This window comes from Elephantulus edwardii, unplaced genomic scaffold, assembly GCF_000299155.1.
Source record: "Elephantulus edwardii isolate Elephantulus edwardi_28Jun2011 unplaced genomic scaffold, EleEdw1.0 scaffold00184, whole genome shotgun sequence".
NCBI classification, from domain to species: Eukaryota; Metazoa; Chordata; class Mammalia; order Macroscelidea; family Macroscelididae; genus Elephantulus; species Elephantulus edwardii.
Window position 1 is genome coordinate 5627283 of NW_006399934.1, and position 16465 is coordinate 5643747.

Below are 16465 nucleotides of genomic sequence, written 5' to 3' on the forward strand. Positions count from 1 at the left end.
CATACTTTGGACATGTTGTGAGGAGAGACCGGTCCTTGGAGAAGGACATCATGCTTGGGAGGGTGGAGGGACGGCGCAGAAGGGGAAGGCCCTCTGTGAGGTGGATTGATTCAGTGACTGGAATAATCGGGATGGGAGTGTTGGAAACAGTGCGATTGGTACAGGACAGAGCAGAGTTTAGGGCTGTTGTACATAGGGTCGCTATGAGTCGCAAGTGACTCAATGGCACATAATAACAACAACAACAACAACTTATAAATTAATATAAGAAATATTGCTTGTATTTGTTTGCCTTTCAGTCATTAGGAATGATTACTGAATTTGACTTTTCCCTCTTTTAACAAAATTCTAGGTATGTGTTTTCCATTCTCTCTTTAGATTTTAGAAAAATAGTCCCTTTGATTTTATTTATACACTTGTGAAGAATAATGTTAGAAATATTTATCAATGTAAAATTATATAGGGTGTGGTGGAGACTATTAAATGTCCTGATAGTAATCTTCCTTGCCGCACATTAAAATTTTTTAAACTAGATAGAAGGCTGTTGGCAAAAATAAGGAATGTTATTTCCCAGAATTTCATGAAACAAGGTTTTGTCATGTGCCTAAATATTGACCAATGAAGCACATCTGGAAATATAATGTGTCATAATTCTAGAACCTTCATTTAGCAGTTATTGTCATGTAGTTATTGGCTTTCCTTTCTTATTTCCTCCTCTATCTAAATGCCTAGAACATACGTGATACTTGTATAAAAAATTGAGTCACTGCCTCCGACATCATCAGATGTCTATAGTCTAGAAACTATTCGTAGCATATGATTCAAAACTAAAGTATGCCTGAACCAAGCCATCACCTTTTCAAATGTTTTCTATGCATCTGAAAATTGAACAGTGAATAAAAATGACAGAAGAACTGATGTGTTTGAATTGTGATATTGACAGAGTTTTTAAGTATATACCATGGGCTGCCAAAAGAACAAACAAGTCTGTTTTGAGGGAAATGCAACAGGAGTGCTCCTTAGAGGCAAGGATGGGGAAACTTTATCTCATTTACTTTGGACATATTTTCAGGAGGAAGCAGTCCTAGGAAAAACACATCATTCTAGGAAAGATTGGAGATCAGTGAAAAAGAAGAAAATCCTCAACATGCTGGATAGATATGGTGACTGTCATAATGGGCTTGAGCATGACAGAGACCATGAGGATGGTGCAGAGTAGGGCTAGGTTCAGACCTATTGTTCATAGGGTTGCCATGAGCATTCATCAACTTGATAGCACCTAACAACAACATGTGCAGCATAGTTTTTGTACTAACTGCCTTTGCATCAATTTTAATTAAGAGGTTAATGTAAATTTCTAGTGTACTAAGACACTATCTTATAGGGATCTCTGGTGGCCTAGATGTTATATTTCTTGTGGCTAGGCCTGATTTTAACTAATACCTGCTGCTGTACAAGACCTCTTATTTTTTTGTTATACAAAATGCCAGCTATTAAATATAGACAATGCTTTGGAGTTATAGAATAATATAAAGATACTCAAATAATTAGGTGAATGTTGCTCAGCATAGATTTTATAGTCTCAGACAACCAGAGCAATCAAACAAATTCTGACTTATAGTGATCTCTGATTAGAGTAGAGCTAACCAGCAGGCTCTAAATCTTTACAACAGCAAAATGCATTCTCTTTCTCCCACAGAGTGACTGGTGGATCTAAACTGCAGCACTTTTGGTTAGCAGTCAAATGCCTTAAAAACAGCTTCAGTGGAGCTCCTATCCACCCTCACATAACGACGTAGTAACTTCAAAGGGAAAATTTATTATTTCACACTGTTAAAGTGGACAGTTGCCTGTTGTGGATTGTATGTCTCTCAAAAAAACAGACGCTATTTTGAGTTTCTGGCAAAATGACAAAATAAGCTGATGGCAGCCTAGCTAAAAAAACAACCAAAAAAAAAATAATAGAAAAACAAAAAAAGAAATGGCCACACTTTCATTGGCCTCTAATTGGAACTGATTCATAGCTAACTCTCCAGAAGGTTTTCAGAGGCTAGAAATCTCACTAGAAGAGATTGATTGTGAATCGAAATAAAGTGAAATCCTTGCTCAATTGTTTCTCCATCATCATGATGTTGCCTAGAGATGAGGAATTTTGTTTTCTTGATGTTGACATATGTAATCCATATGTTGTTCTTGTTAAGTGCCATCTAGTATAGACTACTTATAGCAACCCTATGAACAAAAGACCTGAACACTTATATAACTTTCATCATTTTTCCAACTTCATAGAATTTCTGGAGGTTTTTGGAAGTGGATGCCACTCCTACTTGCAAGTGTATTTTAATTGAGGAGTTCCACCAAACACGGCTTTTCTGGGCATGTGTTTGACATGCAGGTTTGCTCTGTCCCCCGGAGTGAGGCTAGCCAGCCTGGGCCTAGGGTTTGAACCAGGAGGCGGCCTTAAGCCCAAAGACAGCTGGGAGAGGAGAGGAAGCAGCCATGTACAGAAGTAACTTGTGGTTGCTGTGATGCTGAAGACTGTGACCGTGATGTGCCAATCGTGGTAACAGGTACCCATGGTGGACAGTGTTGGCTGGAGCTTCCCGACTAAATCAAGCCTGGAAGCAGGAACAGCATCTACTTCCGAAATGGCTTTCCTCCAGAAACTCTATGTACGAACAGTGCTCAGTCCGTTTGTTCATAGGGTCACTATGAGTTGTCTACGACTCAACGGCATCAAACACCAATAACAGTGATGACGACAAAGAGAGAGCTACATTGGCTTAGTGGAAAGGAAGCTGTGCTACCAAGCTGAAGGTGGGTGATTTTCATCTGTGGCCCTCGGGCCAGGTTCAAATTGTTTTCCTGTCAAACATTCTTCTAGGTGGTATAGCACTGGTCTGTGCGTTGCTGTACAGAAGTAACTCGTGGTTGCTTTGATGCTGAAGACTGTGACAGTGATGTGCCAATCGTTGTAATGGGTACCCATGGTGGGCAGTGTTGGCTGGAGCTCCCCAACTAAATCAAGCTTGGAAGCAGGAGCGGCATCCACTTCCGAAATGGCTTGCCTCCAGAAACTCTATGTATGAACAGTGCTCAGGCCGTTGGTTCATAGGGTCTCTATGAGTCATCTACGACTCGACAGCATCAAACAACAACAACAACCACCAACCACTGTCCACCATGGATAACATTATCACATTTGACATATCAGTGTCACAGTGTTTAGCATCATAGCAACCACAAGTTATCTCTGTACAGCAAACGGACAGACCAGTGCTATACCACTTAGAAGAATGTTTGACCCAAAACAATTAAAACCGGGCATGAGGGCCACAGATTAAAATCACCCACGTTTGGCTTGGTAATATAACTTTCTATCCATTAGGACAACAGAGCTCTCTCTATATTATTGTTGCTTTAAGTGTCATTGAGTCATAGATGACTCATAGCGATCCTGTGAACAAAAGACCGGAACACTTGTATAACTTTCATTGTTTCTCCAAGTTCATAGAGTTTCCAGAGGCAAGCTATTTCAGAGTAAAAGGCTAGATATAGTCCTTGATCTTTGCAGTGTTTCAAATCATCTTCAATTTCAGTAAGATTGTTTCTTTTCCATAATGTAAGTTGTTGATGAGTCTTCCTCCAATTCTGATACTACATTCTTCTTCATATGGTCCAGCTTCACAGGTTACTTGCTCATGATACAGACTAAATAGATATGTTATTCTTATTAGGTGCAATTAAATAGATTATGACACATAACTATTCTGTGAACAATAGATCTGAACTTTATCTTATTCTACACCATCCTTTTCATTCCAGATTCATCCTGGAAAGGGTTAAACCAGGTGGCTCCTCAGAAGCAAGGATTCTGAGGCTCTGTCCAACATACTTTGGACATGTTGTAAGGAGGGACTTGTCCTTGGAGAGGTATGCTTGGTAGGGTGGAGGGACAGCGCAGGAGGGGAAGACCCTCTATGAGGTGGATTGATTCAGTGACTGGGGTAATCGGGATGGGTGTGTCAGAGACAGTGTGATTGGCACAGGACAGAGGAGACTTTAGGGCTGTTGTACAGAGGGTTGCTATGAGTCTCAATGCAAGCAACTCAATGGCACATAACAACAATAACACCATCCTTGAAATCTCTGTCATGGTCAAATCCACTTTAGTAACTGTGTCTGTCCATCTCTCTGAGGGTCTTTTTCTCTTTCATCAACCCTCTACCTTTCCCAGCATGATATCTCTAAGAATTGATTCCTTCTCAAAGAAGCAAGAGGAAGTGTCACCATCCTTGTCTCTAAGTAGTGCTCTGGTTACACTTCCTTCAAGACAGATTTGTTTGACCATTTGGCAGTCCATGGAATATTCAGTACTCTAGACCAACACCACAATTCAAAGGCATCAATTCTTCTTCTGTCTTTCTAATTGAGTAAATAAGAAAGAAATCCCTGAGGAACCTTTCTTAATTTTTAATTGTGGTATTCACTTGTTCTGTTAAGACAACTGGTTCTTGATTTTGTATGAGCATAATTAAGTGTTCTGAGATTAGAAATCTCATTTGAGTTGGAATATTGAGAATAGAAATGCTCTTTGAATGAACAAGCACTATTGTTTATGTATATTCAAGTTGAAACTGACCACAACTGACCTTCCAGTGGGTTTTCAGAGGCTACAAATCTTCAGAAAGGAGATTTCCCATCTTTCTATGCAAAGCAATTGGTGGATCCTAATCAACTAGGTTTGAGTTGATTGTTTAGCTTCTTACCCACTAAGCTACCAGGGCTCCATAGAAATCATTCTACTAGGTATATATCCTAAAAAATTAGAGCTATGGCACAAGCAGTCATACCTGTATTCTTTGTAGCATTAATTAGTATAACAAAATGATGGAAACCCACACATTCATCAATGTGCAAATGAATAATTTTCCTTGGGAGTAATGAAATTCTGTAGGAAACTGAAAATATAGAAAAATAAGATTAGAATATTATGTTGTCATAATTCTTACTGTTGTTGTTATGTATCATCAAGCTGTCTGCAACTCATAGTGACCCTATGTATACCAACTCCAAAACCTGCCCTATACTGAGCCACTCTCATTGTTTTGAACATATTTAATACCATTTTTCCAGTCACTTAGTCAATCCATCTCATCCTGGATCTTCTTCTCCTGTATTGTCCCTCCACCCTTCCAAACATGATGCCCTTCTACAAGGACTGGTACCTCCTGGCCATGTGCCCAAAGTATGGGAGACATAGCTTCAAAATTTTTGCCTCCAGGGAATAGCCTGGTTTCACTCTTTCCAGGACGAATCTGTTTTTTCTGCTAGCAGTCCGTGTTATGTGCAATCCTCTTCTCCAGCACCACAGCTCAAAGGCATCAATTCTTCTTCTATCATCCCTAGTCATTGTCCAGCTTTCTAATGCTTAGCAAGTAATCGTGAAGATCATGGCCTGGATTAGGTGCACTTTAGTGTTCAGACTGACTTCACTGCTCTTTAGTACCCTAGAGAGGTCCCTACCAGCCCATTTTCCCAATGCAATTCATCTTTTGATTTCCTGGCTACTGGTATCAAGAGTGTTGATTGTGGAGCTAAGCAAATTGAAGCTGTTAACAATCTCAATCTCTTCATCATCTATCATGATGTTGCCAATCAGCCAGTGGTGAGAATTTTTGTCTTCTTGATGATGAGGATCAATCCATATTGAAGACTTTAGTTCTTGACCTTCTGAAGCAAGCACCTCATGTCCTCCTCAATTCCAGCAAACAAGGTTTTATCATCTGCATAAGACATGTTGATGAGTCTTTCTCCAATTCTGATGCCACATCCCTCCTCATAGAGTCAAGCCTCCCAAATGATTTGTTCTACATATAGACTGAAAAAGTATGGAAATAAGATGCATCCTTGATGTACATCTTTCCTGATCCTGAACCATACAATGTTTCCTTGCTCTTTCCTAACTACTGCTTCCTAGTCCAAGTACAGGTTTCACAAGAGCACAATTAAGTGGTCTGGGATTCCCATTCTTCTCAAGGTTAGCCACAATTTATTGCGATCCAAACAATCAAATTCCTTCACATAGTCAATGAAACACAGATAGACATTCCTCTGATTTAAGCCAAGTCTCTGCTTTCAGCCAAGAACCATCTAACATTGGCTAGATGCCAATTCTCTTCTAAACCTGGCTTGTACATCTGGCAATTGTCTGCTGGTGAACTGTTCCGGTCATTTCTGGGTCATTTTCAGCAGTATCAAGCTTGCAAGTGGTATAAGTGATATCATTTAATGACTTCCGCACTCTACTGGGTCACCTTTTTTTGGAAAAGGAATAAATACAGATCTCTTCCAGTCAGTTGGCCAGGTCACTATACTTCAATTTTCTTGTCATAACTTGGTGATCATTGCCAGGGCAGCATCTGATCTGTTTTGCTTCTCTGATTTTGTTTTTCTACAGAAGTCCAAGACAAACATACATACATAGACACAGAATCAAATAATCTAATTGAAGTGTACCAAAATGTCTTCAATCTAATCTACTTTACATGTTAAAAAGTAATTTTGTGATACCTTACATCATTTGCATTTAGCAAAATTTAAAAGATTAACAATAGAGAGCACTATTAAACTAGGGAACTCTGGTGGCACAGTTCATAGAGAGTTGTGCTGTTACTCCAAAGGTGGCGCACCTCTCTGCCAATTTGAATACACTGACAAGTCAGGGAGAGAAAGATGGAAAGTCTCCTCCTGTGCAATGTACAGCCTGAAAAAAACTCAGTCGGTACGAAGTTGATGGCAATGAGGGAATTATCAGTGAAACTTAAAACAAGAGATAAAATAAAGATTAAGATTGTTGTTGTTGTTGTTGTTGTTGTTGTTGTTGTTATGTGTCATCGAGTCATAGCGACCCTATGCACAACAGCCCTAAACCCTGCTCTATCCTCTATCCTGTGCCAACCGCACTGCCTTCGACACACCCATCCGGATTACCCCAGTCACCTAATCAATCCATCTCATAGAGGGTCTTCCCCCCTCCTGCGCTGTCCCTCCACCCTCCCAAGCATGATGTCCTTCTCCAAGGACCCGTCCCTCCTGGCAACATGTCCAAAGTATGTCAGACGAAGCCCCAGAATCCTTGCCTCCAAGGAGTTGCTTGGTTTAATCCTCTCCAGGATGAATTTGTTTTCTTGGCAGTCCATGATACATTAAATACTCTTCTCCAGCACCACAGCTCTAAGGCATCAATTCACCTTCTGTCCTCCCAAGTCATTGTCCAACTCTCTGATGCAAAACAAGCGATTGCAAAGACCATGGCCTGTATCAGGTGCACCTCAGTCTCCAGAGAGACACCGTTGCTCTTGAGTACTTTAGAGATTTCCCTAACAGCAGACTTTCCTATCGCGGTACGCTTTTTGATTTCCTGGCTGCTGGTGCCAAGAGTGTTGACCATCGAGCCGAACAAACTGAAGCTGTGAACAATCTCAATCTCTTCGCCATCCATCCTGATGCTACCAATTGGTCCAGTGGTGAGAATCTTTGTCTTCTTGACATTGAGCCTCAGTCCATACTGAAGGCTGCAGTCCTTGCCCTCTGCAGCAAGTGCATGAGGTCCTCCTCAGTTTCAGCAAGCAGGGTTGTGTCATCTGCATAATGCAGATTGTTAATAGATCTTCCACCAATCCTGATGCCACAGTTCTCATAGATCCCAGCCTCCCGGATAATCTGCTCTGCATACATGTTGAAAAGGTATGGAGACAGGACATATCCCTGGCGTATACCCTTCCCAATTTTGAACCATGCAGTGTTACCCTGCTCTGTTCTGACTGCTGCCTCTTGGTCCGAGTATAGGTTTCGCATTAGCACAATTAAATGTTAAAAGATTAAGATACTTCATTCCAAAAATGTATACTTTTTCCAGGTGGGAAACATCAATTTATGTAAACTGACAATAGAAAGGTTACATGTGAATGAACAAAGGTGGCTCTGAATATTTGGAGCTGAATTACACATTTAAATTTTCTGTTTATATTTAGATGTACATTACTCACTCATATTGAAGAATCAGAACCAAATCATGGCTCACTCTCCAATGGGGACAAAATAGCTGTTCTTTTAGCAGTCGATAGGATATTCAGTAGTACAACACCACAATTGAAGGGCATTAATTCTTCTGTCATCTTTATTCATTGTCCTTCTTTCAAATGCATAGCAAGTGATTGAAAAGATTATGGCCTAGATTTGGTACACCTCTCAAAATGACATCATTGCTCCTCAATAATTTGGAGAGGTATCTGATTGCAAAATTTCCCAATGTCATATGTCTCCTAATCACCTGACTGATGATACCAATTGTATTGATTGTGGATCAAAGTAAGATGAAGTCATTGACAGTTCCAATCTTTTCTCTGCTTATAATAATGATGCCTGTCAATTCAGTGGTGAGACTATTTGTTTTCTTGAGTTTGAACTACAATCTATATTGAAGACTGCAGAGTTTGATCTTCTGCAACAAACGCTTCAAGTCTTTCTCACTTTCAGCATTAATGAGTCTTCCTCCAATCCTGATGCCACATTTTTCTTAATAGAGGCCACCTTCTCAAATAATTTTCTCATCATACAGACTGAATAGATATGGAAAAACGGATACAACCTCGATACACACCTTTCAAATTTCAAACTATATAGTATTCCCTTGCTGTGTTTGTTCTTGGTCTCAGTATAGGTCTTGCATGAGCAAAATGAAGTGTTCTGAGATTACCATTCTCAATATTAGGCATAATGTTTTATGATCCACACAGTCAATGCCTTTGTACAGTCAATAAAGCATGGATAGACATTCTTCTGGTATGCTTTGCTTACAGCCAGGGTCTATCTAACATCTGCAAATCATTCCTGGTTCCATGATCTCGTCTAAATTCAACTTGAATGTCTGGCAGTTCTTTGTCTATGTACTATCCTAGGTTTGCTTGTTTGTTTTTTTAAAAATAACAGTAATGCCTCTTTATTTAAAAATTCAAAAGCATGTGAGATTTTACTTTTCTGAGTTCCTGTTACATGTTCCTAACAGATAGGACTCAGTAGAAGATGGAGAATCCTCATCTTATTTAAGAAATTGAGTGGAAATCCATGTGATATGGAGACTGTGATTAAGTCACCCAGAGAAAACAGAGTGCTGAGCCTGATCCATGTGGAAGAGGAAGTGGTGAGTGACACTTTATAAGGTATTGATTTACTCATGAAAGAATCCAGAATCCTATACAAATGAGAAAAAATCCTGGTAATGACATGGACACTGAACTAGGAAGTTTTGTTTATTTCTATTTAATTTACATGTTTACTATACCATCATACAGTAGTAGAAAGTATCTTATTTCTTTCATCTGTAGAAAAAATATGCTTATTGTCTTCGTTATCTGGTGCTAATAGAAATATCACAGGTAAATAAATTGCTTTAACAAACAGAAAATAGTTTGTCAGAATTTAGGAAGCTAGTTGTTGTTGTTATGTGCTGTCAAGTCTCTTGCAACTCATAGTGACCCTATGTACTAGAGCCCTAAACCCTGCTCTATACTGTAACAGCTTCATTGTTTCTGACACACCTACTCCCAATACCCCAATAACTGAATTGATTGATCTCATTGAGGGTCTTCCTCTCCTGAACTCTCCCTCCACTCTTCCAAACACGTTGTCCCTCTCCAAGGACCAGTCCCTCCTTGCAACATGCCCAAAGTATGGCAGATGAAGCTTCAGAATCCTTGACTCCAAGGAGCATCCCGGCTTCACCCTCTCCAGGACAAACCTGTTTCTTCTCCTAGCAGTCCGTGGTATATTCAATACTCTTCTCCAGCACCACAGCTGAAAGGCATCAATTCTCTTTCTGTCAACCCTGGTCACTGTCCAGCTCTCCAATGCATAGCAAGCAATTGCTAAGACTATAGCCTGGATCAGGTGCACCTTAGTCTCCAGCCTGATGTTGTTGCTCTTCGGTACTCTGGAGAGGTCCCTGACAGCTGACTTTGTCAACGCAGTTTGACTCTTGATTTCCTGACTACTGGTACCAAGAGTATTGGCCATGGAACAAAGCAAGCTAAAACAATTAACTATCTCAATCTCTTCACCATCCATACTGATGTTGCCAATTGGCCCAGTGGTGAGAATATTTGTTTTCTTGATGTTGAGCTTCAATCCATATTGAAGGCTGCCGTTCTAGACCTTCTGCAGCAAGCATTTCAGGTCCTCCTCAGTTTCAGCAAGCAGGGTTGTGTCATCTGCATAATGTAGGTTGTTGATGAGTCTTCACCAATCCTGATGTCACATTCCTCCTCGAACAGCCCAGCGTCCCGCATACAGATTGAAAAGGTATGGAGACAGAATACATCCCTAGTGGACCCCTTCCCAATTTTGAACCATGCAGGATCTCCTTGCTCTGTTCTGACGAGTGCCTCTTGGTCTAAGTATAGGTTTCATGTAAGCACAATCAAATGTTCTGGGATTCTCATTCTTCTCAGAGTCAGCCACAGATTGTTGTGATCCACACAGTCAAAAGCCTTTGCATAGTCAATGAAGCACAGATAGACTAGTACTGAGAAAAAAAATCCTTGTTTTCAGCTACTGCTTCTTGATTGCTTGGTAATATCCACGTGTCTTGACGTCTATTACCCCCAGCTCCTCTCTCTGGTGACTCATTTAACCTGTTTTACACCTCAGGAGAGGTGCCATGGTGGCATAATAAGTGTTGGTCTGCTGATCAAAAAGTCAGCAGTTCAAACTCAACATCTGCTCCACAAGAGAAGGATGAGGACTCTCTTCCCCTTGACGTTTACAGCCTTGGAGGAGAATTGTGACAAGTGGAAATAAACTCCTTAGCAGTAGCTTGGTGTGTTGTTTGTATGTCTCCAAAGGAATTAACACATGCCTACATCAATACTGTCACCTTAAAATAACACAGGCTTAAGGGTTGGGATTTAAAACATTTTTTTGAGTAATAACTCAATCCTTAACGGAGATGTTCCACCTCCATCTACTGAAATGTCCATCAGGGAAGGATTGCAGATTATTGTCAGAAGTGGGTTGTAGTGGTAAGGGTGGGTTAGCATCACCACCATCTTCATATTATGAGGATGAGAATACATACAAATTCAGACACCAGTTGCAGAAGGTGAAGTCAGGAGTTTTTTAATTACAAAGTGGAGTGTCAACAAATCTTGTATCACTTACTCCCATCCAAAGTCTCACGCTATAGAAAGAATTATGAACAACAAATTTATATCAGTCACTGATAAGTAAAGACTTTCTGAACATCCCACCGCACACTTAAAATTTCCAAATCTATAGACTCCACACGATATAGACAGATCTCTCTTACCCCAACACCTCCCTTTATATCAAATCACCAACCCCAACACCTTTAAATGTATATTTAGGGTCTAACCTGACAAGGGTGTGAGAAACACATCAGAATGTTGGGGACTGCCACCATCTGCAGAAAAACATAAACAGGATCTGGTCAGATATTATAGTAGATGAAACAAGAAGAACAGAGATTGTGAACAATGGAGTGACCCCAAGTTATCCTGTCTACACTCTCCCAAGAGTCTGTGTTAGAGCCTAAAGCACAAGAGCATTTTATTTATAGAGAGCTGCAGCAAGTAGTCAAGGTTTGACAGCATTTTGAGCCTAGATGTAAATTCAGATTCCATTTTAAATCCTTCTCTGGATGAATACTAGTGGTGTTGCTAACTGAAAGTTCAGCAGTTCAAATCCAATAGTTACTCCACGGGAGAAAGAAAGACAGTGTCTTTCAATAAAGATTTACAGCTTCAGTTGGAGAGTTACTAGGACTCAGAATCTGTTTGGAATTAGTTATGTGGTCTTGGAGCTTTCAAATCATCAAAGCAGCCACAACATAAGAAGAATTATTCAGAGAAATAGGGGCCCTTTGTTTAGGAAGACTAAACATAATTAATATCCACACAAAACTAGAGAACTTGCCTAAGCACAATCTTCTTTTATTTTTCCTAGACTATAAAAGACATTAAGCTGTGTCCAATTCATTAACAAAAGGGTCATTGTAATTAACAAAAAGGCAATTCCACTTGCCTTTCTAAAGCCATCACCTTTTTGTTAGATGAAAGGAAAGCTTCCTTGAATATTGTCACTATGAGAACCTTTTATTAACAATGATTATCCTGAAGTTTCCACCTTTTGTTCAACCAAATGAGAAATTTCCTTGACAATCACTAATAAAATCATGAATCAATAGATTTTTTTTTGTTTGTCACTTATACCAAAGAAGATTTTACCAAATCTTTTATTGTCTAAACAATCAATATAATTTATAGCATTTTCTTTTTATTTTATATTATGGAGAGGATCTTTCAATATGACTTTTCTAGTCATTATTTGACTTTGCTATGTAGATGGGAGGGAATATGCAAAAGGGATGTGTTAGTCTATTGACAAGGGGATTGGCTATCTACCATTCTGCAAGGAGATTGGTTAGTCTAAACAATCTACAAGGAAATTGGCTAGTCTCACCAACAAATCAAACTGCTCTAGCCACAGAGATAGGTCTTTGGTGTCATTGTAGAGAAAGCAAGGCAATGTAGGATGTATTCCTGCTTTTACAACTACAGTAGCAACACCAAATAGCTGGACTGGAGACTTAACATGGAGGAGAGTCAATTTTGGCAGGAATGAGAACTCTGATGGACAACTGAAGCCAATACTGGAGGACTGAGAACTTGGAAACACCAAGCTACAGGACTGGAGGTTGAGGTTCCTGCATGCACATTTCAGGAGCTATCTTGACTATATTCTGTTAGTTATCTGGATTACAATCTTTTTAATCCCTGATATGGTTCTGTATGGTCTATGAGCTATCACATCAGATTTTAAACCTAGCAAAGCAGTAAGATTGGTGTTGAGGTGAGTAGAAACAGGTACAGGAGCTTGGTGGACAAGTCTGACCTTACGGAACTTGGGTTTGTGCTATTGATGCTGTTGACAGGGATAGTTCCCCTTTGTGAAATTGGTAAAGGTCAGATACTGCTTTTCTCATGGTGGTCTTTGCTCTTTTTACATATATTCTATTAAGTTTAGAGTGTTCTTTTCCACTCAGACATTGTTCTCTAATCAAAAGCTCTCTTATTTCCCCTCTTTTTCTCCAAACTCAATATGTCAAGTAAAAATGCTTTTCTACTTTACTACTCTAGTGAGGTAATTTTTCCCTAGAGAGGACTCAGGATAAGTCTTATTCCATACTTACCTGTAGCTTGAATGTAGCTCCCTCTTTCTGTACCTGTGAAAAGAAAGTAATCTGTGAGATTAGAGAGTAGGCAGAATTATGAGATCCAGAAGAAGTAGCTAAACCTGAACCCCAAGGAAGCTTCCAGAACTATAACTGCAGGCCCAGGGCAGGATAAGGAAATGGCGGGGTGGGGGTGGGGAGGAGGAAATGTACAGGAACTTAACCCACTATGATCTTGTAAGACTGACTGAGTATATGTATAAATGCTATCTTCCGTAACAAGGCAAGAGAAAGCAATGTTCCTATTCCAGTTTTTAAATTTCCCTATGGGATAAGAAATTTAGACCCTACTCCATCCTTACCTGAACTTTTCTTCTTCAAAATCTTCTTCCAAATCTTAGCTATAGTCACCAAAGCTCCAACGATCACAACCACAGTTCCAAGGAGAGCAACAATTCCCATAATGGAGATTGTAGGCAGTTCTGAAAACAGAAGGAGGTGAGACTTGACTCCTTAGTCTCCAGAAGGGGTTCTACTTTTCCTGACAAAAGGCCTTGTCTTCATCTCCCTCTTTACCCCATCTCAGGGTGAGGGGTTTAGACAGCCCCTCATGCTGCACAAGACAAGTGTATCTCTGCTCCTCTCCAGGATGCACCACCACAGCTGCCCACTTCTGGAAGGTCCCATCTCCTGCAGGCCTGGTCTCCACAAGCTCTGTATCCTGGGTCTGCTCCTCCCCATCCCTCTGCCAGGTCAGCATGATTTCAGCTGGGTAGAATCCCAAGGCCCAGCACTTCAGCATAATCTCATGCTCAGAGATGTGATGATGAGTCACGTATGTCTTTGGAGGATCTGAAAGAATGAGTTAGAAAATTCAGAAACTCTGCATTCACTCCCTTGAGCCACTTAACCAATGTTCTTGTGATCATTTTGAGAATCAACAGCAATTGAAGCCAAGGAAAGGAAGTGAAAAACTCAGATACCATCTTGGTCCAGGAAGCAAGAACAATCTCCTAGCCATAGTAATTTAGAGAATTATGGCTAGGCAGCACAAAGTGTCTTAATGTTCATGTGTCTTAAGGACTGAACAGATATTTTTAGTTCTGACTTGGTCAAAAGCTGGAAGCTTTGATCCTGGAAATCAAACCTTCATCCTTTTTGGATGTGAGGGAGGGAATAATGCTTGCTTGGGACAAAAAGTTTTTAGAGGTTTCCAATGATCATTCTGAAATAAAAGGAAAGTGCTGATCAATCAAGAATCAATAATCTTCTCTACTATTCCCAGAGAATAAATCCCATAACTGTATCAAAGAAATGAGGATTCCTTACTATCTACACATATATAAGGAGATAACTCTGAGGTCTATCTCATTTCTCCTTTCTCTTCACCTCCTTTTGAGAGGTCAGTGGACACACACGGTCCCAGCTAAAAACCGAGGTTTACTAGGTACCCAGACGTTTCTTTGTACCTGTGCGCTGCAGTATCTCCTTCCCATTCTCCAAGTGTCTGTGGAGCCATTCACGAAATCTGCCCACCACATAGGCCCTATGACGTTCGGCCTCTCCGTCCTTCTCCCATTTGTGCTTAGTGATCTGAGCCGCCAAGTTTGCTGCTGTCCAAGTGTGCAAGTCTTCATTCAGGGAGATGTAATCGGTGCCATCGTAGGCATGTTGACGATAACCACGGAGGAGTCGCCCATCTGGACCAATGTCACAGCCATACATGCCCTGAAAGACATGAGACCCTGACCACGCCCCCAGTCAGCCCCGCCCTCCTCTGCAATTGAACCCGCCTCTCTGTAGTTCCGCCCCCACGGTAGGTCCTCCCCTGTGGGCGGTCCACTTTTTTTTTAAGCATTTTACTTTTTATAGTTATATCTACCTGAAACAAACTTTTAAGTGGATAGCCACTATTTTAACAATTATTTTCCCTTAACAAATGTGCTATGTCATATTTGACTTTGGGATCGGCCTCGCTCCTGCTGTCAGTCCAGTCCCATGGCAGGCCCCGCCCCCGCCTATCCCGTTATTGGTCAGAATTTTTTTGGTCCCGTAAACCGAAATCGAAAGTTGAACAAAGACTTAAGGGAGGATGGAAGGGCTAGGGGTGCCCCTAGGCCTCTTGGTGAAGCTCTGGCCAGGGAGTCACTCACCAGCTTCACTCTGGTTGTAATAGCCTCGAAGGGTCCGCAGGTACTCTCGGTAGATCTGGGCACGGACCTTGGCGATCCGGGTCTGTCCATCCCAAAACTCCTGCTCCATCCAGGGAGCCTGCGGCTCCGCCCTCGCATTCACAGCGTCGCTGTCAAACCTCGTGAACTGTGTGTCATCCACGTAGCCCACCGCGATGAAACGGGGCTCTCCGCCGCTGGGCCGGGAGACGACAGTGAGGAAATACCTCAGGGAGTGGGAGCCTGCAGGCGGGAAGGAGCTGAGACCACCCTGCCTCCTCACTACAGAACTCTGAGTCCCGGGGCTGGGCGGGGCAGCAGGTACAGTGCTTTCCCAAGGATTTCCTTCCCGAACCTGCTCTCACCTGCATGGGTCTGGGTCAGGACCAGGACCCCTGAAAGCAGCAGGAGGATCCTGGTCGCCATGACCCGGTTACTTCTGTTTCCAGTCCATAACCAGGAACTACATTGTCTTCCTCAGAAATCTGAGACCCAATCAGAGTGAGAACTGTGCTTGTGTCATGTGTGTCGTCGAGGTGGAAGAAACTGACAGGAATTAATAAAAGTAAAAGATGAAATTCAGGGGAGCCTGAGAATTCCCCTATCAGTAAGTCTCACCAACCCTGACACAGACATTGAGAGCCAAGCTGGATACTAAATTGGGTGCTAAGACTACCCTAACTCCTTAAATTATACACTCAATATTCTTGACCGAGTTTGCTTAATTTAGACATTCTTGTTAGATTCAGAATCTCTGAAAGTGTGTATTTAGGAAAGGATTCCTAGAGTCCTTGTAAGACCAAATAAGGCTGTTGTTGTTGTTATTGTTATGTGCTGTCAAGTCACTTGCGACTCATAGCAACCCTATACATACAACAGCCCTAAACTCTGTCCTGTGCCAATAGCGCTATCTCTGACACTCCCATCCCAATTATCCCAGTCACTGAATCAGTCCACCTCATAGAGGGCCTTCCCCTCCTGCGCCGTCCCTCCACCCTCCCAAGCATGATGTCCTTCTCCAAGGACCGGTCGGTCTCTCCTC

The 16465-nt window shown here is 41.3% G+C and overlaps 1 protein-coding gene across 1 annotated transcript in view; it reads right to left on the reverse strand.

Annotated features, from left to right (window-relative positions):
- Positions 1-15849, reverse strand: part of LOC102859490 (HLA class I histocompatibility antigen, A-3 alpha chain-like) — a 23124-nt gene extending 7275 nt beyond the window's left edge. Inside the window, exons 1-6 of the mRNA XM_006896317.1 lie at positions 15789-15849; positions 15406-15666; positions 14722-14952; positions 13829-14104; positions 13615-13734; positions 13271-13303 (exon numbers count right to left, since the gene is read on the reverse strand). Coding sequence (XP_006896379.1) covers positions 13271-13303; positions 13615-13734; positions 13829-14104; positions 14722-14952; positions 15406-15666; positions 15789-15849 — 982 coding nt within the window. The remainder of the gene's footprint in view (positions 1-13270; positions 13304-13614; positions 13735-13828; positions 14105-14721; positions 14953-15405; positions 15667-15788) is intronic.
- Positions 15850-16465: the final 616 nt, after the last annotated feature.